General features: G+C 46.9%; 1 protein-coding gene across 4 annotated transcripts in view; it reads right to left on the bottom strand.

Annotated features, from left to right (window-relative positions):
- mcf2lb (mcf.2 cell line derived transforming sequence-like b) overlaps positions 1 to 26,815 on the bottom strand; it is a 40,139-nt gene that overhangs the window by 9,562 nt on the left and 3,762 nt on the right. Inside the window, exons 1-12 of one of the 4 annotated variants that reach the window (XM_060040620.1) lie at positions 21,544 to 22,274; positions 13,935 to 14,018; positions 12,358 to 12,472; positions 8,412 to 8,502; positions 3,478 to 3,597; positions 2,998 to 3,114; positions 2,586 to 2,735; positions 2,168 to 2,292; positions 1,574 to 1,688; positions 1,351 to 1,470; positions 761 to 952; positions 105 to 296 (exon numbers count right to left, since the gene is read on the bottom strand). In XM_060040620.1, coding sequence (XP_059896603.1) covers positions 105 to 296; positions 761 to 952; positions 1,351 to 1,470; positions 1,574 to 1,688; positions 2,168 to 2,292; positions 2,586 to 2,735; positions 2,998 to 3,114; positions 3,478 to 3,597; positions 8,412 to 8,502; positions 12,358 to 12,472; positions 13,935 to 14,018; positions 21,544 to 22,087 — 1,965 coding nt within the window. In that variant the 5' untranslated portion in view covers positions 22,088 to 22,274. Of the gene's footprint in view, positions 1 to 104; positions 297 to 760; positions 953 to 1,350; positions 1,471 to 1,573; positions 1,689 to 2,167; positions 2,293 to 2,585; positions 2,736 to 2,997; positions 3,115 to 3,477; positions 3,598 to 8,411; positions 8,503 to 12,357; positions 12,473 to 13,934; positions 14,019 to 21,543; positions 22,283 to 26,815 lie in introns of those variants that run through there. The other 3 variants (XM_060040622.1, XM_060040621.1, XM_060040623.1) reach the window with 3 other exon arrangements.

Raw genomic sequence — 26,815 nt, forward strand, 5'->3', positions numbered from 1 at the left:
TTTTTAAGGCCAGAGGACAAAAATCGTGATTCCAATGAACCCTGCAGTGTATTTTGCAGCACTGTTAGCATGCGTCTTGTCAGGACTCTCCTGGGACTCTGTACCATGAACTCCTGGTTGAGCACGGCCTGGTACTGGGTGCAGACGGTGGCCCGGTCGGTCAGCAGGTGCTGGCCCGCGGCCTCCAGGTAGCGCTCCAGCTCCAGCAGGGCTGCCTCGGCGCCCTCGTGGGACTGGCAGCGGTCCACGAGCTGCGAGGCCAGCAGGTAGATGCCGTCGTCGCACCACGTGGCCGCCTGAGAGCGTGAACAGAGACAAGGGAATGCAGGAGGGTTGTTTAGAGGTGCCTTATGAATTGAGAGACAGGGTGTCATTTCGTAGAAATCGGGTAGCTATCGGTTAGCTGTTCATAAGTGGAATACACTGTGGGAATATCTGTTTTGAGGTGACTGCATTTGCCTCTGTATGAGACGGTTAAGATCAAATTTAGACCGCTCCCAGCTCCTTTCTGACCAATCAAAGCATCTCTTCCCTGATTGCTTTGGGATACCCATCTTGTCTGTCGATCAAAGTTGCATGCAGCATTTCTCATAGGTGGAGAAACGTAGGGAGGGCGTCGACTTGGTATCGGTTGTTTGATTTCGAAATGTTCTCTCTCAATCGCAAATAATCAACTTGAAGGTGGAGATGGAGGAGTAGGAATGTGTACGTTTATTTGTGTGAGAGTGTGTGTGTGTGTGTGTGTGTGTGGCTCCCTCACCCTCTCCAGGCTGTGGTGGAGCTCCATGGCCTTCAGGAGGAGGTCCTTCTTTGCCCTCAGGGCGCTGCTCAGCTCGGTGCTCAGGGCTCGGAGCTCGCTGCAGCTGCTCTGGAGGGAGTCCTCTGCGTAGTGCGAGTTCTGGATCAGCGAGTCGCCCTCCTGGGCCAGAGCCGCGGATCGGTCCAGCGACTCCTGTTGAGGGAGAGGGGGGAGGGTTCAGTGGTCCATTGTGTAGGAGCCCTGAAGGCTATGGAGGTCATTGGGGCAGGGTTGTATATCCTGGGAAACTAATAGTTCCTGGTGTGTGTCCCTGTATCAATGTAATGCTTAGCATAGAATATACATTTTACTGTCCCCAATGGGCAAAATTAGTCTTCTACTTTTCACCCAGGTCTTGTAGATGTGTGTGTACTTCTTTTAGTGATAGGTCGAAACTGGAGCACCAGGTGGAAGTCAGATGAACACGGAGAGAACATGCAAACACTATACAGCTTTGAGTTTGAAGCCCGGACCTGCTTGCAGTGAGGCAGCAGTGCCGACCACTGCGCCACCGTGCCACCATATTAAATGTCTTGGTCTGTATCACTCACACAGACTTTTCCCTCATAGTTTGTCAGGTCACGGAAGATGTGGTCGGCGTGCGCAGGGCTGATGCCCACTTCGGAGTACGTTCCCAGCTTCTCAGACACCTGGTCCAGCTGGGCCATCACCTAAACAGACAACAACAACAACAACATCAGCAGTGTGAGGGTTGATGAGACCTACAGAAGAGGTTCTCACCGTCTACAGAGCGGTCCACGGCCTCAGACTAACCTCTTTGTAATTGTGCTCAAAGTGGCGCAGCTGAAGACATTGGGTCAGTTTTGTTTGGTGCCGCGCCCAAAACTGATCGAACGCCCGCTCGGTCTCGTCCAACTGTGATAGCAGCCTGACAAGAGCCGAGAGAGAGAGAGAGAGAGAGATGAACACAACAACAAGGGAGGAATACAGAGGATGCTTGGGGGGAGAGAGGAACCAGAAGGCAGCAGTAATGGGGTAAAAACTGATGAGGCAAAATAAATTGGTCTATTAACTTCAGTGCGACATCAACATGCGATTCCACTTCCATTCCATTTAACCGAGACGGTAGAACGGTTGAATGTTAATGATTGCCGATCAATAACTGTCACAAATGTAAATCTTTAAAACATATTTATTGTTTATAAGGAGGCAAGTGTGTGATATTCATTAGTATCAACATTAGAGTTTGGAGTCAATATAAACTAATATGTTAAAATTAATGAATAAATCGAAGAAAAATATGAAATTCAAGCAATCTAAACATTGTTGGCTCACACCAAAATTATGAACCAAAATTTGCGCTCTGTGTGCATATTGGCTGTAGTGTTGGGCTTGCAAGGAGCTGACCTCTGCACTGTAGCGAGGTTCTCTAGTTCATCCTGGGTCATGTTGTGGTCCGGGTCTCGTACCACTGGCTCATTGATGCTCTCCAGCAGCCTGCTGCCCTGGGCCAGCGCCACCAGCATATCCCCCTGAGCGCACACACACACACACACACACACACACACACGTCAAAAACACCCTTTCCTCAGGACACATGGCCTTGTGTGCGTTACGAACTACTTGGCAATGGTATGAAACTCCTGGTGTCATTAAAGTTACTTCCCACACATCTCAGTTACTATATTGCACTCGAAAATCGAAAATGTCGAAATCACCCAGTTTCAACAGCCGATGCGAACACGCCAATTCTGAGTCTGTTGAAAGTAGACGGGTGAGTGAGAGGCAGAGGGAGGGAGACAGAGAGGGCAGGGCAGGTGGTCACCTTCATGTGGTCCTTCTTGCTGGTGTGGGTCCCCAGCAGGCTGGTGGTGGCCAGGGTATCGCCCGGGAGCTCCGTCTCAGCCAGCTCCATGCCAAACACCTGCAGGCTCTGAGCCGTCTTCTTCACCATCAGCGCAAAGCCCTCGATGGCCTGATGCGGTGACGGCGACACACGCACACACACCACACCACACACACACACACGCACACACACACACACCACACACACACACACACACGCACACACACCACACCACACACACACACGCGCGCACACAATGGCAAATGACATTAAATACACCCGTATGGTGACGTATCATTGGCATGCTATCTGGTTCTGATGTCCTGAATGTAAAATGTGCAACCAGGCGGTTCTTTTAATGACTGGACACATGCAGAGAGGTTGGACTCACCGTGCGGTGAGAGATCCACTTCTCGTGGCAGTACTCCTGGGTTCCCCCCAGCTCCTGGGTCAGCTGACTGCGCTCTATGTAGGAGTGGAGCTCCGTCACAGAGCTCAGCATGATGACCTGCACACGACACACGCAACGTATAAACACACATTCAATCCTGTCATTATCACTGCTGCGGTTACTACTACTACAACTGCTTCTACTTTTCATGATACTATTACTACTGCTACAGTTGTTATTACCCCCCCCCCCCTTTTCACTGGGGGGGGGGGGGGGGGGGTAGGGGGTTCGACTCCCAGCCCAGAGGTTCTGGGTTTGATCCCCAACCCTGAGCAAGACACCCAACCCCTACCCGCTCCTTAATGGCAGGTATCTGAAATCACCGTGAGTTGCTTTGGATAAAAGCATCTGCTAAATGACTAATAGTTTTACATTAGCAGCAGAACTACTGCTGCTTCTGGGACGTAGCTCTCCACCTACCGGCACCTTCATCTTGAACTCATCCTTGTTGAACTTGAAGAGGATGTCGGAGAGCGTGCGCTGCAGCAGCGTGGTGGGCCTCAGAACCAGAACCAGCTGGAGGTTCCCTGGGAAGGAGCCCTGGGGAGGAGAGATGAAGGTCAGAGGAGGCACACTGCATCGCAAACACCAGCAGAGGCGCGCGCGCTCTCTCTCTCTCTCTCTCTCTCTCTCTCTCTCTCTCTCTCTCTCTCTCTCTCTCTCTCTCTCTCTCTCTCTCTCTCTCTCTCTCTCTCTCTCTCTCTCTCTCTCTCTCTCTCTCTCTCTCTCTCTCTCTCTCTCTCTCTCTCTCTCTCTCTCTCTCTCTCTCTCTCTCTCTCTCTCTCTCTCTCTCTCTCTCTCTCTCTCTCTCTCTCTCTCTCTCTCTCTCTCTGGAAAATGATGACTGCATTACGCCACCCAGCCCTCCCAAGGGCCCCTTTACAAAGGAGGAGGACCACAACATCAGTCTTCATCGTACACAGCTGGCACTAATACCACTTAGATGAGCCCCAGCCTTGAGGTTTGTTTTGTAGGATCGGCGGTTGAACACGCTATCAAATCAATTGACATGCGTCTCAAAACTATAAGACATGAAACCATTCAACCGGCCGCATGCTTCGATGTCGGCCTTAAACCTGCACAGTGTAACTTTTCTCTTCATCTATCGTTTTATTCTGGTCCACTTTTGCCCGACCCCGCCCCCTCAGACGACAGTTACTGCCATCTCAAAATGATATAGCTTTAACTGTAGCTCCAACCCAAGCCACTAGAGGCTGCTAACAGGAAACCTTGGATAGATCGACTTCGATATTGAACAAAACAACTGCAATGGATGGATGCATATAAGAATAATAAGTATAACAGTTTAGAGTATAAGACGTTGATGGCTAGGAATTTGCTAGGACGTAGGTCACAAGGGATACTCTATGCTGGAGCACTGCAGTTGTTGTCAACGCTGGCTTAATTAGCTAATGACCTGTGCTGTGGTTAGTCTAATTACATCCCTTCCCCCCCACCTAGGCGGTTGAGGAATGCCGTCCTAGGCAGAAAAGACATGAGTACCTCATTAACGAGCATGCCACCACTCGGGATATGGGGCTATTAAGGGAACTTAAGGGATCAATTCAACATTTCCAATGCTGAACGGATGATAAAACTAAACCTTTCTGCACCACTGGTATTGGAGATAATAATGATATTTTATAAGGTCTATTGAACACGGCGAAAAAATCGAGCCGGTTTAATTGTAGGAAGTTACAAGTATCGAAATGAAAGCAGAATTGAACTGAATGTTGTGGAATGTTTTTTTGCTGACGGTTAACCACCACGGATGGATGTGGACGAGAGGGCCCGGGGCCCCAAGCCACTCAGCCGTGGATGTGTGGACCGCCGGTGGGCTTCAGCGGTCACGCTTCACCCAGGCTTTGTTCTTTGATAACAGGAGACACTGAACCGCTCTCAGACACAGTTCTTTTCTCGCTCTCTGTCTCGCTCTCTTTCTAACACCCACACGCACGCACACGCTTTTTTAACTCACACACACGCATGGAAACGCACACACACACGCAGAACTGTCTTTTTTATCATCATCACAAAGCCCTTGATGGACGAACAGAAGACGCACACACCCTCATACACACACACACACACCCACACCCACACACACACACACACACAGGAGGGGGAGTGGGCTGCATAATGTGTGGTGAGAGTATCTGGGGACTGCCTGACTGACGCTAACGCTACAGGCCTTTAATGAGGACCCTCCCCATCCGCTGTCTGTCAAAGAGATGCTACCTACCTCCACCAAAACGACCCACGGGGCCGTCCCCTTCTTATCCAAAAACTAGCCCTCGCAATCACACTGAATCGGCGATTCTCTCACATCAGACGGCACAAGAACCACAGCTGGCAGGGAACCATCGTCATTGCACATCAATCTGTGATTATTTACACACACGCACATAAGCATGCATTCGCACTTGTTCACATACATACATACTAACACACATGCACACACACACACACACACATGTATTCACACTTGTTTTTACACACACACACACACACAAGAATGCATTCACACTTGTATACACACACACACATGCTGTCTATACAAAGACTCAGAAATTAAAGTGTGTGCACTGCATATTGCTTTCCCTGACTGTGCGCTGACCTCCTGAGCGGTCATCTATCATCCTATTGGCTGACCACAATGGTTTTCCGAGCCCAGATGGGTGCTGATGAGGAGCAGCTCCCCTCGGCTCAACACGTGCCGGCGTTCATTAGCCCCAAGTCATTGGTGTGGATGAAGCCACCGGCAGGCCTCTGTGGGATTAATAAAGCTCCATTCAATTGAAAGAGGAGCGCGGGGCCCCCCCTCGTCCCCCGGGGGTTTGGGGGTCACCTCTCCCTCTCCCCTCTTTGAAGCTTCAAACGGTTCTTCTTTTGTTCCTTTTCTCCACTATAGCTGTAGTGGATAATATCTGTGTTTTGTGTATGTGTGTGTATGTTTCTTCTTGTTTTATATTATTATTATTTTGATGTGTTTTTTTTTTCATACACATATGTATGCACTGCTTTTACAATAGAACAATTTAGTGTGTCCAACATATCGCTTTGGTGTCTGCTTACCCACGCATGCACTTTGTAATATATAAACACTGGAGGGTTATCACGCAGAGTCAGGATGAGTGCTGTCTGCTGATCTACAGACAGTAAAATAGAAGATCCACTGGAGACCACTTATTATACCTCACCAATATACCTCTGGACCAATGGTTTAAAACCATTGGTCACCATTGGCTCACCATTGGTATAAAATGTAAACCAACCCATCCATACCGGCGGCTAGGGAAAACCATGGGAACTCTGTCGTTTATTGTTTATTTGTTTTTGTTGTGTTGTGTAGTGAAGAAAAAAAACAACACACTGGTAGGCATCACGTTTACAACACGTTACCATGGTGTTGTCATCCAAACAGAGCAGATGTGCTGCTGAATGAAGAAACGCTGTGTGTGTGTGTGTGTGTGTGTGTGTGTGTGTGTGTGTGTGTGTGTGTGTGTGTGTGTGTGTGTGTGTGTGTGTGTGTGTGTGTAAATGGAATGTTTATGTGGCTTGAAGGATAGATGCATAGCAAGATCACAACCTTCTAATGGGGGACAATATAATTAACTAATATTGTTTAGTGCCTTAGCGCAAAAGCGCAATATGCAGTGCAAACCTCTGGTGCGTTGAGGGGAAGACCCCGAGCTCACCCACCCACCCCCTTTTCAGCCCTCCCCCATTCAATCAGATAAGCCTGTTGGCACACAGCCAGCTGGGAGGGGGGGTAAGCAAGAACAAGCAGGTGTATATTAGAGAGAGAGAGAGAGAGAAAGAGAAAGAGAGAGAGGGGGGAGAGAGAGAGACAATGAGGGTAAGTCAAATACAGTGAATCTTCCTTGCCACCCATTTCTTTTCAGAAACTCAAAGGAGATACAGAGGTGAATTGGAAGGGGGAAAGCGGGTTGATGATGATGATGCATTTAAAGACGAACACCAACGAGTGAATCCCACTAAAAGAAGCATAGGAGATGGAGTGCGGATGGCGGTAGAGGAGGGAAGGAGGGAGAGAGGGGTTTACCTCTACATACTGCGTGTGTGTGTGTGTGTGTGTGTGTGTGTGTGTGTGTGTGTGTGTGTGTGTGTGTGTGTGTGTGTGTGTGTGTGTGTGTGTGTGTGTGTGTGTGTGTGTGTGTAAACACACATTTTATCTTTCCTTTTTTCTGAGATGCTAAGCCATACTCTATCTCTTAGCGTCTCTCCATCTTGCTGTATCATTCTCTATCTGTTTCTTCCTAACTCTCTCTCATCTTCTCTCACGCCATTTCTTTCTCTTGTACGCGTTCATATTTTGCATTTATCCATCTTTTTTAAATTCCTTGTTGTCGTGGTGACAACATGTTAACAATGATGATAATGACGATGAAGTCATGAATCAAGCAATCACATCGAAGGCGTCTCCTTGTCACATTCATGGGGCCTTGCACACAATGCACGAGCCATGCCGGAGCAAAACACAGTCCCCTCCCCTGTATTCCTGGCAGCCACTGCTTTATTTCTCCCCCCCGGGTGATGGAAACACATGGCGGGCTTGGGTGGAAGGGAGGTGTACATGAATGGGTGGGGGGGGGTGTAGGGAGGGGGCCGGTCGCACCATTAATACTAACAAGCCCTTCTGCTGTTTGCAGTATCCATCCAACCTCTTTCAGCATTTGAAAGATGTCACCCAGCACAACATAAACAGAGAGAAATATAAAGAAAGACCCCAAATCCCAAACAATGGGGTTGGAATATATGTACAGCTCCTACACCATCGAGTCACCTCACTGGTCCTTCCTACGTTGTGATTAAAGTGTTTTTTCAACCAGTTTTGAGAATGGGGTTTCATTGAGTCAAGCATAATAATTTTTTTTTTTATCAAATGGTAGAAATAAAAGGAAACATTCATATATCTCTGTCAAATAAGGTAAGACAGAGTCATTGCCTTTTCTGTGCACAGGACGATCATACTTACTGTCGTGCATCGTCAACGCACAAAGGCCCAGATTGAGCCAGGAATGTCCTCCAATCCACATAATTAAAACTTGTCTCAAAGACCTAGCATTTAAACGGTGTGCTCTGCCTTTGTATGTGTATTCTGTGTTTGTTTGTTTGCTGCAATCTGCTAGCATAGACGTGTACAGCATGAAGTCGACGCTGGCTATTTATAAATGTGCTCTGTCAACACATTTGATTTGAATGATTGATTTGACATCCTGCATATAGGCGGCGCACACATAAACCATAAAGCCTGCACTCCATACAAGGACCGGGTGGGGGGGGGAGACAAACATGTCCAGCAACATAAAACACCACAAGATGAAACTCACTGCGATTCGAAGCAGGGTCCCCTTGACGGCCGCCCATCGGTCCTGCCGGCGGTCGATGACCAGAACGAAGCCCACCCCTGTGGCCGAGAGACTGGGAGAGAGAGGGGCAGGTTTACACTGGGGCACAGGGTCCGGCATCAACACCTGCCACCAGGTGTAGATGGAAGATCCATTTTATTTAAGAGAATTCAGGGTTACATAATAAAAACTATTGCATGGCCGGCAGTTTTTTACAGGTCATATAAAAAGATTTATGTTCGTCCCTGCTTGGGTAATCAAAAGAGCAAAATACAGAATGAGACATGAAAAAAAAAAAACAGTACATGCATGAGCCGTTTCTCTGCCAATGTAAAGGTCAACCAAATGGTTAAACATTAAACCGGACATGCCCTCCTTTAGTCTAGTGGTACACGTTAATTAGGATTCATTACAAATGCTGTGGTGTAAAACTGACGCAATTAAGATGGGGCTTGTCTGTTCCTAGACAAGCCTCCTTGACAAGCAGAGACCAGCCCCCCACCGCATACACACACACACACACACACACACACACACACACACATCAGCGCCCCTACCACCACCAACCCATCCCACTCCCCCCCCCTTCCCGGTGACAAACAGCAGGTTGGAGGTCTGAGGGGGGGGGGGCGGGTTAGTCAATACTGTCCCACATGTCGGTCCTCTTCTCCCTCCTCTATGGACCCACTCCTCATACATTAAAACATGACGGCTCCCCGCGGACACGCCGCCGCACACCAGCGTCTCACCTCAGCGGCGCAGCCACACAGAAAAGCCTCCGCGCAGAAAAGACGCAGATCGTAATCCTTGACGTCTGTGTGTTCACTCAGATGAGCCGAGGGGCGACGCGGTTATTCCAAGCAGGAGGTGCACTCATAGCAGGGGGGCACCGGGCAAAAAAATGCCAGAGGGAAAAATATGTGGAAGGAGAACTGTCCGGTGGTGGAGACAACAATGGATGAAAAATAGGGGGAAAATGATAAACACAGGCAGCCAGGATGAAATCTCAGCGTGTTGTACCCCGTTGACGAGAGGGAGCCCAGCGCCTCGAACCAGCTCCCCTCCTCTGCTGCACTGAAGGCAGCAGCCAGCCAATGAGGCGCCAGAAGGTGCTATGCCACCAGCCAGACACTGGCTATAGCTGCTGGGGGGAGGGGGGGGTTCTGCAGCCCTGTTGGCCAATCAGCACGTCTTGTAGACCGGGGGGGAGGCGGGAAGAGGGAGGAGACAGGCACGGAAAAAAAAGGGGAATAAAAAGGAAAACGGCAGTGGCTCTGAGGAAGATGGCTCTTCTTTATGAGGAGGACTGCGTTCTTTTGGACGCACCGCCCCTCTCACTGTCTCCAATGTCAACAGTACCACTGGTTTCATTTCACTGCACGCCATTCTACGTTTCTGTTGGTTCCCTCCCTTCCCTGTCGTCGTTGTCCCTCCCCTGGTCTCGCCGTCCGTTCGCATGCATTCAGAGGAAATGCACTGCAGGGCTTTGGGTGTGTGTTGTGCTGGACACAGGAGGGGAGGAGAGGATAAAGGGGACAAGAGCCAATCTCCCTAATACACCCACTAAAACAAGGAGGGGTGGGGGTGGGCTGGGGGGGGGGGTCTCATGACAACAAACGAGTCCGAGGTTGGGTGCAAGACCTCCATATGTCCATTTGAGTTAACCACTGCTGATGCCCGCATGACAAAGAAGTGCATCCCACGTGCCTGCTGCTGAAAAATGGATGAGCTCACGTGAGCATGGCATGTTTTTAGAGTGGGAAAAGGCTCCACTGTAAATGTATTTAAAACAAAGAATTGAGTAATCATACCAAACCCACTAGAATATATCAGATGTTGTCCCACGAGGACCCACGAAGACTCTGTGACAGGGGGAGTTTCTAGGTCTGGTTCTCATAAGCGTGGATCACTTTTATCACGGGTGAATGGCTAAATAAGGAGAGGTACATGTCTAATAACATCCATTTTAATATTCATTGGATATTCCCCTCGGTTGGTTTTGGGAGGAGCGGCTGCGTGGAGGGTCGTCTAAATAATTGGATTTCTGGGCGTACAGTGTGGATGCTCTGCTGGCTGTGGGCAGGGATTTGCCTAATGGCAAAGTAGGGATGAAGGATATTTGCTGCATGAATGCATATGCAGAAGTACTGGTGGCGTGACACACAAGTACACATACATACGAGCAAACACACACACACACGCACGTACACACACACACTCACACACAAACCCCTCCACTGCTAACATGATGCTGCTCAGGATAATAAAAAACAAAACAATTAAATAGCCACCAGTAAATTCAATCATAGGCACAATACCATGTTTATATGGGGTTGTGTCCATGGATGTCATCTATTCTCATCAAGTCCCAGTATTTTCTTTATTTTCGTCACGTTTGCCTGTGCATTGAGCCTCAAGGTCATCTCACACAGATGTTGGAAATTGTGCCAGGGTTGGGGCTCCCTCAGGTATCAGTGAGCATCTGTTGGTGAGTGGCCCCCAGCTGGGCCAACAGAGGGTCAGACACCTGCTGGGAGGGTCACCTTCCATATGAGCCGGTCAGCCTCACAGCCTCCCCACTGCTGTGGGTGCACAACGGGACTTCAGCGGGAGGGGACGTTTTCGCTGTAGCCTCATCAAGGGGGCGATCATAACCCATTATTAAGGGCTTGGGGGGTGATTATTGCAAGGTTGTTCTACTGTGGAAAGCTGTTTTCTGCTTGGATGCACAGAATATCTCCTTCCTCTGGTGGAATTAAAACGGCGCACCATTAAACTTTTCATTAATTTCTTCCTTCCTAGCGGACAGTAGAAACATGAAACATGAAAACTAAAATATTTTCAACATGATCACAAATGGGGGATTCTCTTTAATAAGGAAATTTGATTTGCATGTGTATAAACATTTAAACCTATGAACAAAGAGGACACTGAGCTAATCCATTCAACACAAAGATGCTCTCTCTGTCCCTTCCTCTCCTATCCTTCTTACTTCCTAAAGCACACACACTCACACACACACACGCACATTCAAATAACAAGCAGTGCGCAGCAGAACCGTCTGCATGCATTATTGAGGCCGAAACAGTCCGAAACACAGCGCTTTCTATTTTTGAACAGTGTTTGCAGCTGCAGACACGGTACGGAAACAAGGGGCCGGAGGGGAGGGAGGGAGTAGCTGGCTGGCTCAGTAACAAAAACATGAAGTGGATGGAGGAGGTAGGCACTAAGGTGTGAGGGCGATTGGGAAGTGTGTGCATTGTGTGTGTCCTTTCCCTTCCTCCAACGCCTGGTCTAGTCTGTCTGCAGAGGCCGTCTGCAGGAGTATGATAACAGTCAGGGGGGGGAGGACTGTTAATTAAAAAAAGTCCTCTCCGGAGTCCCTGCCCCCCTCCTCTTGTCGCCCAGCACTCTCTCTGGTGTCCGTAGGCTGGGGGAGGGGGGGTCTCTATGTAATGAAATGATAGTTCAATCTCTCCGTTTGAACTGTGTGAACCTAAATGTATGGGCTCAGTGGTACCAAAGCACTGCGTGATGGTACTGCCACCTATTGGCCAGCCCCTCACACTGTCACTGCAGTGCCGCAAATACGCATTTGATTAAAATGTGCTTAGTCAATAGTAAGTCGGTTCTTTGGAAACACTCGCAACTGTCTCTCTCTCTCTGTGTGTGTGTGTGTGTGTGTGTGTGTGTGTGTGTGTGTGTGTGTGTGTGTTAAATACCGTGGGACTTGAAAGCAGCTGGTATTGAAATTATTATAGAATGTTTTGCTGATGAAGCAAGTTTGTGTTTGTGTGTGTGTGTGTGTGTGTGTGTGTGTGTGTGTGTGTGTGTGTGTGTGTGTGTGTGTGTGTGTGTGTGTGTGTGTGTGTGTGTGTGTGTGTGTGTGTGTGTGTGTGTGTGTGTGTGTGTGTGTGTGTGATCTTACCTGGGTACACTGGTCAAGTAGGTAAGCACGTTGTGAAACTCTGTTTCCAAGATCTCTCCGAAAGCAGGGAATTCTGGGAACACGATGATGGGGCTGCCATTTTGTCCTCTGCCCCCTTTGAATTGGATGTTGGAAAGGAAGGACAATTATAAGGCTTACATATCAAAATAAAAGTGGTTTAGAAAATGTATGAGTGATGATGAATGAAAAAAATTAGTGCTATCGCCCTGTAAAACCTTGTGCTATCTATTCCAAAGGTTGCTAATCTCTGGATTTAGAGATTACATTCCGCGTTATTTTTTTGCCTTTTTTCTCTCTGTACTCTTTATTAACAGGACACACTCATTACAAGTGACACCCAAACTGCTATTTACACAGTACATCACATGGGGGCACTGGTGTTTTTAGTAACAGCTCTATAAATATATATATAAGAGAGAGAGAGAGAGAGAGAGAGAGAGAGAGAGAGAGAGAGAGAGAGAGAGAGAGAGAGAGAGAGAGAGAGAGAGAGAGAGAGAGAGAGAGAGAGAGAGAGAGAGAGAGAGAGAGAGAGAGAGAGAGAGAGAGAGAGAGAGAGAGAGAGAGAGACTGCAGTGGTGCTTTAAACATTAAAGAGAGCTGACGCATCAAACCCTACAATATTTCCTCGCTTCATAGCTTTTCCCTTTCCTCTTGCTTTTTATAACTTACATACAATGTGTACACACACACAAACAGGCACACAGTCTTGATCCTCAGAGATCCTTCGGCCCATGCGATTGGAATATCAATCCGCATATATCTTTCTTCCCTCTCATCGCTATAGCAACAGCAAGTGCACGGTCATGGTTTGATCAACTGCTTAGAGCCCTCTCTGCAGACTTGTCTGGGATTAACGTGCTTTCATAGCTTCTCCTTACATATTTGTTTCAGTTTGCTGACATTTTCAGCAATAAACTGAGTATGAAAATATTGAGTAAAATTGAAAGACAGGCATGAAAGGCTTGTCATGGAAATATTTCCAGTTTAATTTAGTTTAGAATCGTTTGTCATTAATCACCATCGGGTTAAATGGGTTATTGGTTTAAATGCTTTTCTTACCAATTTCATATGCTATAAATATATGCTTTGTGTCCCGGTAGGACATTTATCCTTCGTCTTATCCTTGCTATCTTTGTTGTTTACAGGGAAAATCTAATTCTACACATAGTGGGCAATTAAATGCCCACTATTTGTAGTGGGCACATGAACAATTATTATTCACTGCCAGTAAAGTGAGATAAACTGGTAGAACAGTAGATTATCAAGCAGGTATATCAAAAAAGGAGAAGCAACTGTATTCTCTAGACATACACCACAAATAGGCCCACGGGGGATGAACAGGATGCAAAACATTTAAGATGGAAATGGGACAATGGAAGATATGAATGCCAAACTATAACTTAACAGTAACACACACACACACACACACACACACACACACACACACACACACACACACACACTAATCAAACAGTCAGACAAGAAAGACAAGCAGAAAGGAGAAAGGCTTACAGGGCAGATAACAAGACAAAGGCAGACGGGACAGGAAGTGTCACCTGAAAGGAAGGCAAACTGCTTCCTGAGGTCAGGGGTGATGTCAGCAGCACCGAGAGGGCTGCACTCCTGCTGCATGATCTCATCTGGAACAGAGCAATAGAAACGCACGTTAACATTACCACTGGATGTTCAAGGACATGCATGTCATTAGACATCCTAGACGTACTGGTTCCTTTACTCAAATCAATGTCAGTGATCTTTCCCTTTCTCCCTTGGATACTCCTGGTTGATACTGTGTTGCTTGTATACCGATGGCCCATAATGTTGTACCAGTGTTCAATACCAGTGGCCAGAGGAAACCAGTTGCTTGGTTACCACGTAGGGTTTAACACTGTTGCTTGGTTACCACACGTCCATAGTGTTTTAACAGTGTTGCTTGGATACCATAGTATTTGAACAGTGTTGCTTGGATAACATAGTATTTTAACAGTCTTGCTTGGATACCACTGGTCCATAGTATTTTAACAGTGTTGCTAGGATAGCACTGCTCCATAGTGTTTTCATCGGGTTGCTTAGATACCAATGGACGAAAGTGTTTTAACAGTGTTGCTTAGATACCACTGGTGAACCGTATTGAACTCATTTATTATATCATAATTAGCTATTGCTAAATACCTTTGCAACATACGGTTTTTAATGGTGTTGCTTTGATACCACTGCCCATAGTGTTTAATGCCCCCTTTGCCCCTGCCAGCACGTAGCAACCACATACACTGGCAACTGGGACGTTGGCCGTTGCAGGCTACATAAACCCTGGCAACCAGGCCCAGCGATTTTCCAGGCCCCACTCTGTGTTAAACAGATTAAAATAATCTGAGGTCAGGACCCATCCCCGAGGAGAGTAAGGAAGGAAACGTAGAGATGAGCCGGTACAGAAGAAGGGAGTGTTATTTGTTTGCACATTGTTGAAGCTACTCAACAGAATTATTTGTCTAATGCAATATACTTACACCCCCAAACATTAGAATAGACAATAATTATACTGATGCACGCGACAACCCCCTGCATTAAAAACCAATCAGCTTGGAATTCATACTGATGTTCCCTCAATCTTCTGATCAAGATAAAGAGGTGTTTCACCACAGAGTGCCTCGGCAATACACTGTATCAGGATATTTAAATTTATATGGAGGGCAATATAAAACCGGTTCAACATGATACAGCACAACGACGGGCCAAAGTCCACAACTGGGGAAGCAAACACCAGAGCAGCATAAACAGATCGATGCAGCACTTCTGTAGACATAGTGGGGTTGTGTAGTAGCTATCAAATTACCCCCTGCCTCATACATCGTTCATAATGTCTGCCACACAGCCATATATTGCACTCCATGCTGGAAGAGGGATCCCATAACTGTTCCTTCTCAAGGTTTCAACATTTTTTTCTGCCCACACCATGACTGACACAATGATGTGAATTCAAAGTCCATTGTATTTGTAAAGCCCTTAGTAATCACATTTATAGTCTCAAAGGGACTGCCACTCCCCTAACCTTAGCCACCCCTCTAAAGACCAAGGACAACTCAAGGACGAAACCTAGGTAAGAAACACATAGGGAGGGATCCCTCCTTCCAGGGATGGTTAGGAGTGCAATGGATGCCCTGACAGAAAGTAAACTAAATCACCTTGAATCAGACCCAGGATGGAGCCACACACAGAACAGCATTACATCGTAGGATCTCTGATGTGTGAGGCTTTGTGTATATTTTTGATTCCTCAAACCTAACCTAACCTTGCACTACACTTCAGCTCTATGATATCGTCTATGACGTATTTTCAAGATATACTTTTGTGTTATACTAACATTATAATACGGATAGGCCTACATTAAGGAATTACTTACATATTAGGGCCACTTCTCGGTCCTAAAGACAGTGTACAACCTTAAGCATTGACTACTTCTTACTATTTTCAGGTTTCAGTTTGCTTGGTTCGGTCCAAGGTCAGCATCTCTTGAGCTAGAGAGCTGTGAGTGACACAGTGGCGTGTGAAAGCAGAAAACAGCTGAGTCACAGCCACTCGCATCAACAAACTGCAGTGTCATTTCTCGCTGGCGTTAGACAAATAAGGCAATGGCTGGTAATTCAGGACATGGGCACCATGCTGTGGATCAACTAATACCACCCTAACGTCAAACGGCGATGTATTGCGGATTCGTGGTCTGGCGGAAAATGTTGACATTTCAGAGCTTTGTGTGTGTGTTAACACTGAGTCAACACGCACATATGGCAGCTGCTAGTCTGGAAACTAAACAACTGCGTCAATTCAGACAGTTCGGAGTCCAACTGTCGGAGTCCCTTTCCACTGGATCCATACTCTAAAGCAGGGGTCAGCAACCTTTTCAACATGCAGTGCCAGTTTGAAAGTTCTTGTTAATGAGTGTACCTTAAGCAACAATATATTAAATATTAAGCTGAATTATGACACAGCGACCAAAAACATTTCCAGAAGACCTGGAATTGTATAAGGATTTTTTTGTTGTTATATTTGCAACACGGGATTACAAATTATAATTACATACCGTATTTTCCGGACTATACGTCGCTCCCGAGTATAAGTCGCATCAGTCAAAAAATGCTCCATGACGAGGAAAAAAACATATATACGTCGCATCGGTGTATAAGTCGCATTTATTTTTAAACATTTAAACAAGAACGTTTAGTCTGGAGAGACTGAATGAAATTGCAATAGCAATATAGGTGTGTCGGTCCCTCGTAGTTCTGAGAGTATACCGAATTCAGTGACACCGGGATTCCACCGGACGCGTATGCGCCGCGGTCAGATGCCTTCACAAGTCCAGCGGAGGGCTCCAGTTTTCGCCGGCCAAGTCATGCGCTGTGATATGTGTGACAGCTATGTTGCACAAAATTGCAGCTAAGGCTGGGGTAGCTTTGGTTGAACCGGAGGACATTGAGGACGAGAATATAATTTATTCGGTGGTGCAGTAGGCTTGCAGCGTTCAGTTGTAGGCCTAATGAATGACGGTGCCCTCTTGCGGCCGAGGATTATGTACGCACAATTTTGGCATATAAATCGCTTCGAAATATAAGTCGCAGGGCAAGCCAAACTACAAAAAAACCGCGACTTATAGTCCGGAAAATACGGTATGTCTCATCTTAAAACGCCACTTTCAGAAACTCATTCAGAAACATATTTGCAATGTGAGAAATGTAAAAAACAAGAATATATGAGAATGTTGGAACCATCCACATCATATCTTTAAGACATGTACAGCTTTGCAAAACCATGTGAAGGCGATGCATACAGGCCACTTGCAACAATATTTTAAATATTTTCTTCTCTATTACTCACAACATAGGTTAGGCTACATACTCTTAATTGATCCCATTTCAGAACACTGATTTCAGTAACTAATTTAAACATATTTGCACTGGGAGGAAATGCACAAAAAACAGAATAAAGTGCAAAAAAACCCGGTAGTAATGATTATGCTGCCGCATTGTGCAGTGAATTATTAATTTTTTTACTCAAGTGTGCCAATGATGATGCTGCCACTTGCCAGCGGTGGCACGCGTGCCTAGGATTGCCAACCCCTGCTCTAAAGCCTGGGTTCCGTAGACTTTACGAAAAGGTGTTAATCTACAAACGACAAAACCTTAATCAAGCTGTACACTACAATCATGTCTGCAAATTGAAAAATTGAAAATCATACATCTCATAATACAGTCAAACTGAAATGTAACAATGAATGAAATACAGATTGAAACAAATATTCCATGATCTCAGAAGAGTTTTACCCAGAGTCTAGCAGGTACCTGTATGGCGCAGGTACTCCAGGCTTTGTGTAGGAGGCTTTGTATTCTGAGTAAATTCACACGAGTCAAGTCTGTCAGGTCTGGCTTCATTCCCGTCAGCACCAGCCCCCGGCCACCCTTCCTGCGGTATCCTTACGGTGAATCTCTACCAATACTTCTTCTCATCCAAATCATCTATCTCGTTAGGCTAAGTATTGGAGTCATTTGAGTTCTCTGAGCGTTCCATCTGGAGAAGGGAACCTTTTCCCGGGTTGGTTTCACCTGTTCAGCCCTCCTCTCCTCTTCGCAGTTCAAACAAACCTCAAGGCCTCTTTGTTTGACAAGCTTATCAGATGACAGCCCCAGGGCACTGTTAAACTACTAAAAGTTTAGTAGTTCTCTCTCTCGTTCCTGGTCTGCTTTTGTTTGGTTTATGTTTTATTCGAGTAGGCTAGTCTAAATATGTTTGAAAATATTCAGGTACCAAATAATGAATAAGTTCATCATATTTATTCAAAGAAAAAACAATTGTCAAAGTAAATAAATCATAATAACATTGTCGTTTTCATTACCACACAACCCACCGACACACTTAATAATAGCCTGCTCACAAGTCTTTAAAAAGTCATAAAATCAGGTAGTGCAATCACACATTCAACAACGTGCTCTTTTGTCAGGTGCTCATACTGTTTGTTTGCTTATTAATTTGAACTTGTAGGAAAAATACCAAGGCCGCAAAGTTGTGGTTGCTCCAATAATATTGCCCTTGACAAGGAAGCGTTTTGAGTTTACTTTGGATTCTGTTTACAAAAGACAAAAGTTCAACAGCATGAAATGTGTTGACATTGCTTGGTCCGCTTGACCAAGTCCTGTGTAAACGTCAACCGACACGCCAAATGAAAAATGCAACGAAGTAGCAGCTTCCCCACTGAACTGGACCAAATCTTCAGAATTCAGGTGTGACCAAACTACCAAACTACCAAATTTGAGCTTCTGCCTCTACTTATGTTCTGGCCCTCCATCCAATAAATTAGAAAACACTGGGCCGTAGGCTAAAATAACTGCTATGTCATCATCACTAATAATTGAAAACACATGCCTGTGCTAAGTTTATAACACCCAGACAGAGACACACATATGTTCCTGCTAGCAGCAGCAGGTGGTGGAAATCGTAGCGTGACAGCAGGAGACCTCTGAACGCATGGCATGGATTAACCTAATCCACCCTGACCAGTCGCGCACACACACACACCCACAGACACACGGCTGCACTAACCAACCTTGATACCGAGGTGCGATGGCAATGCCACTCAACCCTGAAATCAACAGATCACCAGTCAGGACCACACAGCTCACTCCACTTCGTTGTTTCGTGTTACTCAACCTCAACCTTAAATAACGCTATTTCTCTATTAGGAACTTTATCCACATGGCACAAGGTCCCAATGGATTTAAGTCAAGCACTAGAAAAAAGAACAGCTGCAGTCTAAAACACTTAGTCTGAATGCTACAGTCTAGCTACTGCAACCTAATAAAGTTGTATGTGCAACTGCTTCAACTTGCAAATCAAAAACACATAGAGTTGATAGTATGAGGAACAGCACAGCTAGGGTTCATTTTCTGTAAAGTTCTGGTATATGATACTCAACAGTGCCCAGCAACAGCTGCACCTACCACACAGTGATTAGAAACAGAAAACTGACCGATCACTTCTGTTATTTGTGACTCAGTTTCTCTCATATCATTGTTTTCAAACGTGAAGAAAGACCCCCCAAAATAGAAAAGGATCATGGGTGTTTGTGGGGGTCAAACCGTCAACCCCCCTTCAACAGAAGGAAAGCGTGTAGAACTCACGCTAGATAAATGGACATGTCTGTCGCTGTTGTTAAGGCTGTGTCAGTAAAGGCCGACTGTTGCCTCCAGCTGGACTCAATGGTCCAGACCTCTCGGTCGCTCGTGCCTCAAGTCTTCACACACACACACACACACACACACACACACACACACACACACACACACACACACACACACACACACACACACACACACACACACACACACACACACACACACACACACACACACACACACACACACACACACTTACTTAGCGGTTCCCACTGCCCCGCCCAGCCTCAAACAGCCTCACCTTATCCCCCAGCTACTCCCACACATATCACATCCAAACCCGCCAACCCCCACTCCCCAACTCCGCCAACCCCCACTCCCCAACTCCCCCAATCACTCATCCCCACCTCCTGCTTCAGCATCTGAGGTTACATGAACTGGGAATTACCCAGAGGGGAGCCCTTGTTACAATGCTGAACAACAAGTCGCCCACTTTCAATGGCATCATTCGTTTCAACGTTTCCCACTCTCTACTCATCTATACTTAGAACTGCGCCGCACTTGTTCAGTTGTTTTCCCCCTCCCCTTCCCAGTTTCCCACAGTGTTATACAGTTACGTTTTTGCCCCCGGGCTCTGGCCTTGCGACTAGGAGTGGACTAAAGTGTCGCTTGTCGTCGGCGAACAAAAAGACAGACAGCGAAACTCGACTTCCTTCACCCAGTTTCTCCGTTTCCTGGATGCCAAGTATCACCGTTCTCACTATTATCTACTGTGTGTATGTGAATAAGCGAGAGAGCGAGAGAGAGAATAAAATGACATTTATTTAGCAGAAGACTGATTCTGAATTTCGTACACAAGAAAAAACCACGACCGTAATAATATGCTGAGGTAAACACGTACCACCTGGTTGATCATACACTAATTGGCTTTAAAGAGCTTCACAGGAATTAGCGGCCACCCACGCAAACATTTGTAGGTAAGGAGTCAAACATTAGTTGGTCACTCACCCACACACACACACACACACACATGCAGACCGATGCTTCTAGTGACACAGATTAGGAGCAAAATCTCGCTTTGGCGCGGGATGTTGCATTCGACCCCCAAAAGAACCTGCTGACACTATATTACAGATGGAGATAGAGTGAAACAGTGACCTGTGGGCCTGTGTGTGTGTGTGTCCCACAGCCAGAGGAAGAGTGTGGAGGATGGTGCAGAGTGCTGGGCCGTGGGGGGTCAACCCTTGACATAAATATCAGATGAGAGGACAGGGGGTGGCAGGGCTTCAGATGAGGTTCAAAGAGGGCAATGTGCAGTAACCCGTTTAAGGTCAGATGTGAGGATGCTAATACGTCTCCCATGAAGGTCCTTTGGCAAGAAAATCATTTAAAGGAGAAACATGGAGGGAAATAAGGAGATTAACCATAATTTTGAAAACCGATGGAGTGACATCAGGTATATTACTGAGGATGGGCTCTGTGAATAACAGAATAAGGATGGATTAAAGATAAAGAGGGAGTGGGAGGTGGTTTAATTCAATAGAAATCCCACTCACCAACTCCGTCCTGCTCATTTCACAGACCCCACACAGCAACGTCAAATACTTCAGTGGCAAGGTTGATATCTTCAACCTTGCATAATCACATATCCAAAACAAATCTTTTTTGGCATCAGGTTTGAGTCTCTATGCAGTTAAGTATGTGGCCTTCCAACTACACTGAAAGGGATAGCTTGAGTAGGTTCCAGAAGCAGTATGCTAATAATGTCCTTCAGATTAGCAGCAGAAAAGCAAGACCGGAAGTGTCCTGCAGTAGGCATGGAGCCAAATGGGTGAAGATAACAACAATCATCTGCCAATGAATAACATGGAGCACGTGTGACATCATACGGATTAAGGTCGGTGTGCACGTGAGGTTATGTAATGATGTACACAGAGAGACATGACCAAAACAGAATGTCTTCAACGTTAAACTAACTCATGTTAGATGGATATGAGACACTTACGGTTCAGCCAATGGCAGCAGCGGGAAAACCTGTAGTATCTTTCGACCTCATCCAGAGAGATTCGCATATAGCCTTTACTTTTCTCGATGGGACTCAAGCACACCTCCAGCGCTCTCTCCGTTGTCTCCCCTTGCCTCACTACTGCGCCCTCCTTCGTCCCCGTCCTCTCACCTTCCTCTTCCTCTGCCTGGCCTCCCCCCCAAAGTTTTTGCTCTATCTGTTCCTCGCCGAGCGTTTGCGGCGGTTCCCTGCGTGGCCCCGCTGGAAGGGTCATTGCCCTTCTGCCCAGCCGTGGGTCGGACTCTACGTTTGCTTCTGAACTCCTCTCCACTTCGTCCCTCATGTACAACCTAAAGCCCAGCTCAGAGCCCTTCTGATCCCATGCCACTACCTCCTCCACCTCCTCCTCCTCCTCCTCCTCCTCCTCCTCAGTCGACTCACCTGAAGAACCTCTCATCTCCTCCCCTCCCATCCCGCTCACTACCCGACTGCCTTCCAAAGCCCTGTCTGTTCCGCTGCTCGTCTCCGTGAAGATCTGATCCATGCCGTTCCTGAACTATCTCCGAGGCATTCTGCCTCAATCTTTCACCTCATCTGCCCATTAACACACACACACCCACACACACACAGGATCTAACCCCCAGTCGGTCTCTAAGGCTATGTGTCTGACTGCAGGTGCGCTATAGCCTGTAGCAACTCTAAGACTGAGGGTTTCCTCTTACAACTTCGGGTTACCTTCCCCAATAAACAAAAGCTTGTGGACCAAGACCACACCCACTGTTCCTGTCAGGCCAAATACCCTTCCCCTGTTGGGAGAGCGATCACCTGAACCCTCCCAGGTCAATAGGACATCCTCCCACTTTTGACTCTCTAATCTCTCGAAGCCTATCTAGCTCTTGGAGTGCACGGTGTGTCATTGAGAGTAAGAGCTTTGCATGTTGCCTTCTATTCTGTTTTTGTAACTGCCTCACTTGATTTGAGCGTCCAGCTGATTCGGTTGTCACTTTCTGGATGTATTTTTGCACTGCGCAGCTTCAGGTATTATATTTTCTGTGTTGTTTTGATTCAGTAGCTCGTTAGGCGTGCGAACAACGCAGTCCATTCTGCCCGCGCTCATTTACCTAAGTCAACGGAGGCTCGAGTCCAAATTGGCCTTATCTCAACTGATCTGGTGGCTCTGAACAAAGAACCCATTCTGTCTTTTCAAATGCGCTCTGAATCCCCATTTGACCATTCATGGACTGCATCAATTCAAAGCTGCTGTTCTTGTTTACACCACTCAAAGACTCCATTCTTAGGAATCCCCTTAAAATGACCTAATTCTGATTGGGCCTATGAGATGGACACTGTCCTTTTGTGAGTTAATGTCAATTGATAAAAGCTGACATTTAGTGTATTCCGTTGTACGACTGTCCCCCCAAATTTTGTCCAATAGTTGCCAACTAGGCAAGACAAGTGTGTGGTAGTGTCTGCCTGTGTCCTAAGGCATGCACGTGACTCTATATATAGCTATACTTGGGTTCAAATGTGACACACACACACACACCTGCTGGGGCATGTACGTGCACTGTTTAATGGGATCAGGAGCAGTGTTATCAGGGTTGTAAACCTTGAAAGCGAAATACTTCGGCCATTGGCTCAAGGAACGCCCTAAATTCACATAAAAACAGGGGTGGGGGGGGACGACGACGACACTAATTAACACAGTTTCTAATGGAGGAAATACAGAGGGATGACATACAGTCCATTGACGGACAGTGTCCATTCACTGTAAACCACTGATTCATAGTTTCCTTCGAGCCAAACGGAGGCCGTGGTTCAGGATTACCATGACAAAGGGGACTTGGAGAAAGTGTGTGCAATGTTGGCAACCCCTGCATGCAGGATTGATTACGTACAGCAACACTGACGGATCCTGCTGAAAATAGATGCTATAAAACTCATGTTCGCTTCTAAAGTTTTACCAAAGTAAGAAAAATTAAAAAAAAATGTTTTCCTTACTGTCTGCTAAACAAGAAAACTATCAACACAGCAGTCTGAACTTTGGATGCGTTGACCTTATGGCTAACGACTTTAGCAGAGTTGGTAGGAGGGGAGGCAATCACCCTCTCTGGCTATGTCCACAGCCTGCAGACGCTCCTAGAACTCAAGACACTGAACGCAAAAACACACACAAGTGGTCACTTACAATTAATTAATAACAGATCCCCACATAATCCAAAGGACAGATGAACGGCTAATGTGACAACCAAACATCAGGTAGAAAGAAACATGTTTCCAGAATGTTTAGACTCACTGGGCTTCAGCGGCACGAGGGGCATCAACGCCACGCTCTCACGCTTCGACGCGATGCTCTTGCGCTTCCTCGAAAACATAGTGATTCTTCTGGTGGTCCTCCTCAGACTGTTTCAAAGCACCAGTTTGACATCAAAAATGTCTGACTCTTATCACAAATCACCATCACTCCCTCCACCGCACCCCTTCCGCTGCTGGTACGGATGGAATCCCAGTACGCAGCGAAAGATAAATAAACTAGGAGAAAAAAACGGATTGCTGCAATGTTTGTGTTATAGTCCGTTCAGTCTGAAACTTAACTGGTAACTGAACAAACTGTCCAGTTTTGTACTGCTCCCCCAAAGGCTGCTTCACTCTATTGGTGCAGTTGTGCTTGTGCACACAAGCCCACGGACTTGAAGAGAGAAAGCGACACACATATTTGGGCGTCCACATAGACACTCCCCCAGTAAGCAGGGCAGGGGGTGCCCACAGGAAAGGGTCCGTGTGTGATTATCTTGACTCACTGCCCTAAGGAGCTCCAGCAAGAAAACCTAGCCAAAACCCCCACCCACACACAATTGAGAATGCACCTGCAACACAGTGCACAGTGGCATCAATCTTACCTTCCCATTCTCTCCAGGAGTTCCTTCGGCTGGACGGGCTGAAAGAAAATGTAGGGGCCAGCCCAGTGATGTCCAGGTTCTGAATCAGCTGGCTAAGCCGGTTCATGATCCGGTACGGTGCCTCACCACCATCGCGAAGAAAGTCATTCAGCGACATCAGCCCGAAGTCTCCTGGTCGCACGCAGTTAACACAAAAAATGAAATGCTATACTCTGGCTCATTCAGTCTCCGGACCAGCCACCACCGGTTCTGCAGCACTCCGCTTCACACAGTCAGAGGCTCCTGAGTAAGTGTAGTGGCTCATCAGAGTCCAGCATAGAATCCTCCTCATGCATGTGTAGCGCCTGCTTGGGCAGCGAGCCAGGGTCTCTGGGCTAGATGAGCCTGGTGGTTGGAGGAGGTGGAGGTGGATGCCTCCTCAGGAAGCATTGGAAGGAGAACGCTACAGTGTTCCCAATCGCAAGCAGAGCGAAATCACCCAGAGAGAGAAGACCTGAGCCCCACGCCAGCACAAGCACCGGTGACAACGTGCTCACTGCGCTAGCTAGAGGTGAGGCAGTCCTGGCTATGCACTGGCAGACACAGACGCACACACAGTGGTACACACTCTCCACCGCATGCACTACTCAATGCTGCTGCGCATTGGTGCCACACCAGAGCAGCATATGCACCGCTAGGAAGAGAGCAAGAGAGAGAGAGAGACAGCGATAGAGCAAGAGAGAGCAAGCGAGAGGGGGGGAGGACAGGGGGTGTGTGTGTGAGAGGAAGGAGGAGGGGTAAAACAGGGGGTTGAGCAAATCCCCTTCTGCTGCTTGGGTTAATTATATCGGGATGCGCCCACACTAATCTGCCTTTTTTTCCTTTTCTTTGACCATCTACTATTCCCTCTATCATTGCACAGGCAGTAAATACATTGGGTATTTTAAAGAGCAAGGTCAAAAGATAATAACAACCTTCAAAAACAACAACACTATATGGCTGTAGACTGTGGATAGCTGCAGGTAAATGACCAAGGAAATTCTGCAGATAACGTAGGTTAGATGTAGCACCGAGCAGCAACCACAAGCAGGGGGCTGCTTGCTAGCCACGCTGTGTTTGTGTGCTGTGTGTGTGGACCATTGTGGCGGTGTTGTGCGGTTCGAGCTGCCAAGATCCTACTTGCATGGTGCAGGCTTAGAATAGAGCGGGGAGCAGAGCTGTTCTCTCTCACATACTGATGAGGGACTGCGGTCTCCATCTCTATCTCTCCCCCTGGTCTCCCCCTCCTCACCATCCCCTTTTCCTTCGTCACTGGTTAATCATGCTAGCATGACGCTGCCTTGACAGCAGCTCTCGACTTCCCCACCGGCAGCTACGTCCACAGATGTTTATCAAATCATCACCTTCATGCTTGTATGGAACACACACACACACACACACACACACACACACACACACACACACACACACACACACACACACACACACACACACACACACACACACACACACACACACACACACACACACACACACACACACACACACACACACACACACACACTTCTGGGAAGAACAACATTTCCCATCTGGGACTGTACATCGAAAGCACAAATAAAACCATATCTAAAACAGAGCAAAACCTCCGGTCTTTGATCATAGCACTGCAGTAACAATGACAATGGTTTGGATTACATTCCTGTTGTGGAGATGCAAATAGGCTGGTGGAGATGAAGGCTTAACATGAGACACAAGACCATGAAGCAACGGATTCAAGGACACAAGAATGACATCAAGATGCAGCTTGAATGCTAGCAAAGCAAAAAGGCACTTGAATGACCACACTTTTAATTCCTCCTGGTCCTCAGCTGACTGGCTGGGGGCTTAGGCTAACCTTCACCCAATCGGGCTTCACACATGCTCTCCATATAGCGGGCCATGTCCTCAGAATAGATCTGCACACCTGCTTGGTTAGAAAACAGTTTCCTGTTTACCATCATCACCAGATAACACTCGTATGCTTTACTGCTTAACCACCCTGAGACATCTGAACTGGTTCTTATTGAGGCAGGGATGGGCTGGAATAGCATTTGTGTGGGTCCATAGGCAAATAAAAGGACTCACATAGGCCTTCTGGTCATTGTGGCTAAAGCCCACAGGCTTAAAGCGGACATCTGACTCCTGGTGAACAAGGCAATTTTAATAATATTACACTAATATTATTAAATTGGCTAGCGGGTCTCTGCTGGGCACATGAAGACGTCCGTGCATGCTGCTGTGATCTCTCTAACTGAACGTGTCACTTTGATATGACAGGAAGTAGGTCAGAAGGAGACCAGAGTTCACCAGAGCCAAACTAATGCAATGCATTTACCCTGCAGATTGCATCCATT

Source organism: Gadus macrocephalus, chromosome 20 (assembly GCF_031168955.1).
Source record: "Gadus macrocephalus chromosome 20, ASM3116895v1".
NCBI lineage: Eukaryota > Metazoa > Chordata > Actinopteri > Gadiformes > Gadidae > Gadus > Gadus macrocephalus.